This window comes from Borostomias antarcticus (assembly GCF_949987555.1).
Source record: "Borostomias antarcticus genome assembly, chromosome: 17".
Lineage (NCBI taxonomy): Eukaryota > Metazoa > Chordata > Actinopteri > Stomiiformes > Stomiidae > Borostomias > Borostomias antarcticus.
The window spans coordinates 6,708,863-6,713,605 of record NC_140250.1 but is presented as its reverse complement, the minus strand read 5'-3'; the positions used below and the strand labels follow the sequence as shown (position 1 = coordinate 6,713,605).

The window sequence follows — 4,743 nt, the reverse complement described above, 5'->3', positions numbered from 1 at the left end:
TTTTCTCTTTTTTGCTCTTTTCCTAATGTATAATACTTTGAGGCAGTCAATATGTGTGCTTGCAGTCATCAGGGCAATGAATGTTGTATAAATGAAGACAATTTCAATCTCTCTACAACAATACATCCATGCTCTACAAGGACAATGCTGCCACCTGGTGGACAGCCCAAATACAGTGCGTCTAAACCTAACCCTGCATGGCAAAACTAGGATGTATTGTCCATGTACTTGTTTCCGTGTGTCTATCTTTTTGATTTGTTAACAAAACAAATCTATCTACAAATGGATGTGTTACAAGTGGTATGGAACTGTCTGCACTATAGATATATGATCTGCACTATGTCATGTAGACTACACAGATGTCCACAGGCCATCGGCTACATATTATCAGACAACAATGCTGGCTAAATTCTGTGGTTCCTCCATGTACCTGGACACCTGAAGACATCGTTCTGATCGGTCCAGACCTATCGGTTTAAATACGATTTAATTCAGTTTGATTGAATTCAGTGCATAACCACCACCGGGGGGCAGTCTATTTAAAACGAATCCATATTCGCGCAATCAACTTCAAGTCTGATGCTCTCGTCGCTGGTCCTTCCTCTTCCGGTTGCGGTGACAGCAGGTAATGGCTTCCTAGCTTTGCTCTTCATATGTCGACTAAAGAATCCATTACAATCTGCTTATTTTGAACAATTATTCTTATTTCCAAAACGAACAGCGTAACGCTGGTTTAATTCTGCAGGTTATGATGGGTATATTGTGTGATTTGAGAGTTTTCCCAATGAAGCTTTTTGATGGCCAATCCAGTGTGGCTATCGTGCTAACAGTCACACAAAACACGGGCAGTCCATTACAAACTTCCCAGCTTGCTTTCCCGGCCGTTCCTAGCTACCGAGCTATTGTCGTTTGAGAGAAATGTTTTCGGTCTATGTTACTGGGTCTTATTATAGCTAGTTGAGCTATTGTCGTGATATGAGTTCGTTGTTTACGTCATGTCTGCGTGTGTTGGTATAAACGTGAGTGCTAGCTAGCTAACGCTAGTTTGGGTCACTTGTGCATTGATTGTATTGGTCATACAACTGTGTTGATTCTCTTTCTAGGTTCAAAATGGTCCAGCGCCTGACTTACCGTCGTAGGTTGTCCTACAATACTGCCTCTAACAAGACCAGGCTGTAAGTAGCCTTGTTTTCATGTGTGGCTGTAGCTGGCCAACTTTATGCTAAACGTTAGACAGCCAGTTGAGGTTAGCTAGCTACGCTAGTCTCATCTTGCGCTGAATGACTCTTGGCGGTCCATGCGTGTGTACTAACGTTAGTTTGACTTAAACTAGTCTTTCTATAATAATAATGATTCTGTGCCATGTTTGTAGACCCCAGATAATAGTATAATGATTGTGCCCCTGCAATGTTTGTAGATCCCGGACACCTGGTAACCGCATTGTGTACTTGTACACCAAAAAGGTGGGCAAGGCCCCCAAATCGGCATGCGGCATCTGTCCAGGGAGACTGCGCGGAGTAAGTATCCATCATTCTTTAGCTAAAACCTTGCACCTTGTCTATACAATAGACAACAATTGACTTTATACTGCTGTACACTTGGAACACTTGAACAAGTGTGAACCAACAATTGAACATCTTGCTTATACAATAGACAATTGACTGTGCAACTGTATTGAATTTTAATAATTGTACTGCCTATATTAGTCTCGTGATTGGAAGGATAGATTGCTAGACTAAAGGCTGTAAATTGCCAGATTCGGAACCATATAATGTCTAGTGTACCTAGGAACTGGAAAGAGGAATTGATTAGTGTTGATAAGATAATGTATAAAGACAAACGATAAGAATTCCAAAGTACCTGTACTGGTTATACATGGCGAAATAAACATTCTATTCAAACTATCAACAACACTTGAATAACTAGCCAGACTCTCACTGCCAAGTTGGGAGCACTGGTTCAAGCGTCCATCCCACAGTTGCTGAAACTGTTGAACATGGGTGGGAATGGCTGTTGGCTAGTTTAGTTAGTAGAGACCAAAAGCTAGTTGCCTTTGGAATGCCTCTGTGATGTGCTAGCTGATGTTGCATCTGAAGAGGACCAGTTCGGCTTCAGGTTACTGCTCCTGTAGTCTTCCATGGCTTAGCGTTGCAGTCGGTGATACTCTGAACCTATACTATACTATTTGGAGATTTAGAGATTTAACGGACCCTTGCAGCAAGGTTATGGTAACCAGGGAGGGGTGTTTTTGTGTGCTGCAGTGTTCTGACCAGCTGTTGTCCTTCAGATCCGGGCCGTCAGACCCCAGGTCCTGATGAGGCTGTCCAAGACCAAGAAGCACGTCAGCAGGGCCTACGGAGGCTCCATGTGTGCAAAGTGTGTGCGTGACAGGTGAGGCTTGACGGCTTGACGAATGAGCCTATTCCCACAAGAAACCGAAAGATGCATTTTTCCTCTTATGCTCGATGCAATGACACCAGGTGTGACATCCTGTCAGTTGTCAATATGTGATGGAATGTGTTTGGCAAGTTCATCTTCATGTCTACTGTGTTGACACTGAATTTGCTTTAGTTTATTTGCTAGATGTTTTGTAATTAACTGCCCTGGTTCAAATCAACAACTGCATATTCATTAGGTTCTGTTAACACTGTCCAGTGGCAGCCTGAATTATATACTCTGGTGTTGTCATGGTTTCTTATTCATGAATAGAAAAGGCACGATTTCTGTCCTCCTAACCTGTTTGTCCCTCAGGTTTAACCTCTACTAACCTGTCTGTCTCAGGATCAGCCTCCACTTACCTGTCTGTCTCTCAGGACCAAGCTCCACTAGTCTGTCTCTCAGGATCAGGCTCCACTAACCTGTCTGTCTCTCTGTCCCTCAGGATTAAGCGTGCTTTCCTCATTGAGGAGCAGAAGATCGTTGTCAAGGTGCTGAAGGCGCAGGCACAGAGTCAGAAATCTAAGTAAATGTGTGTTTGTACTGGGGACAATAAAATCTCTGAAAATAATTCACATTTCCTGTCGACTTCCAACTGTGCTACATCAATTTTGAGAGAAAATGTAAAGTGAAAAAGCTTCTAAGCAGTTTTATTTTTTGCACATAGTATCATCAAGCTTTATAATCAACATTTGACATGACACATAGTATCATCAAGCTTTATAATCAACATTTGACATGACACTATGAAAGAGGCCGAACCTAGGGTAGACGATAATGATGGACTTTGCCACGGAGTATGTACCTACCAGTAAACTCAAAAATACAAAGTATTTTTAGAGCGGGAAATCATTAGCTGTACGTGTATGGAGGCAGTTTCTTGTTTGTCCCTGAATCCTCCAATCCTGACTCCTACATTATGATCATATCCAGTGGTGTTTAAACTGGGTCCATGGATAAAGAAGTGGGTATACTGTGGGACAGGTCCATGGATAAAGTGGGTATACTGTGGGTCCATGGACAAATAAGTGGGTGTACTGTGGGTCCATTGATGATGTGGCTATTCTGTGGATTTAGTGGGTATACTGAAGGTCCATGGATAAAGAAGTGGGTATACTGGGGGTCCATGGATAAAGAGGTGGGTATACTGGGGGTCCATTGATAAAGAGGTGGGTATACTGGGGGTCCATGGATAAAGAAGTGGGTATACTGTGGGTCCATGGACAAATAAATGGGTGTACTGTGGGTCCATTGATGATGTGGCTATTCTGTGGATTAAGTGGGTATACTGAAGGTCGATGGATAAAGAAGTGGGTATACTGAAGGTCGATGGATAAAGAAGTGGGTATACTGGGGGTCCATGGAAAAAGAGGTGGATATACTGGGGGTCCATGGATAAAGAGGTGGATATACTGGGGGTCCATGGATAAAGAGGTGGATATACTGGGGGTCCATGGATAAAGAGGTGGATATACTGGGGGTCCATGGATAAAGAGGTGGATATACTGGGGGTCCATGGATAAAGAAGTGGGTATACTGGGGGTCCATGGATAAAGAGGTGGGTATACTGGGGGTCCATGGATAAAGAAGTGGGTATACTGGGGGTCCATGGATAAAGAAGTGGGTATACTGAGGGTCCATGGATAAAGAAGTGGGTATACTGGGGGTCCATGGATAAAGAGGTGGGTATACTGAAGGTCCATGGATAAAGTGGGTATACTGGGGGTCCATGGATAAAGAGGTGGGTATACTCCGTATACCCTCCACTACACTACTGATTTGTGTATGGTGTAACAGCCCACTACCTAGTAACCTGTATCAGCGCCGTCTTATGCATACTCTGACCTGTAACAAACCACTGGAAAACAGAAAGATTTATTGGATTGAAACAAAACATTTTTATTGAATTGAACAGCGCACATTAGCGAAGATCAGTCAACTACATACAAGGACCATGACGCACCTACAGTACACAATATTAGGCAGGTGTTTTGAATGTTATGGCTGATCGGTGTATAATCAATCAGTTTTATTGCCAGGTTGTTTTTACACATACTAGGAATTTTCTTTGGTCAATTGGTGCATAACACTGACATGGTGCAATGGCTAGATAGGACAGCAAATACATTGCAAGAGGGCACGTTTTTCTGCTGTGTGTGTAGGGAATACGTGCACATCATGGATGTATTGCACATGCGGGCCTGGAAATAGTGTGCGTGTGCACACTGCTAGGCCAAACCCTGCCGCTGGAGGCGCTGTCGGGGCTACCGCTGCTTCGGGTAGCTCTTTACTTCCTGGACACGTCGA

At 43.4% G+C, this 4,743-nt stretch overlaps 1 protein-coding gene across 1 annotated transcript; it reads left to right on the top strand.

The window, feature by feature from the left end:
• Positions 1-608: 608 nt before the first annotated feature.
• rpl34 (ribosomal protein L34) lies at positions 609-3,007 on the top strand. The gene is made up of 5 exons (XM_084451683.1): positions 609-625; positions 1,104-1,175; positions 1,418-1,517; positions 2,288-2,391; positions 2,882-3,007. Exons 2-5 carry the CDS (start codon positions 1,111-1,113, stop codon positions 2,964-2,966), a joined length of 354 nt encoding a protein of 117 aa, XP_084307809.1. The 5' UTR covers positions 609-625; positions 1,104-1,110; the 3' UTR covers positions 2,967-3,007.
• Positions 3,008-4,743: the final 1,736 nt, after the last annotated feature.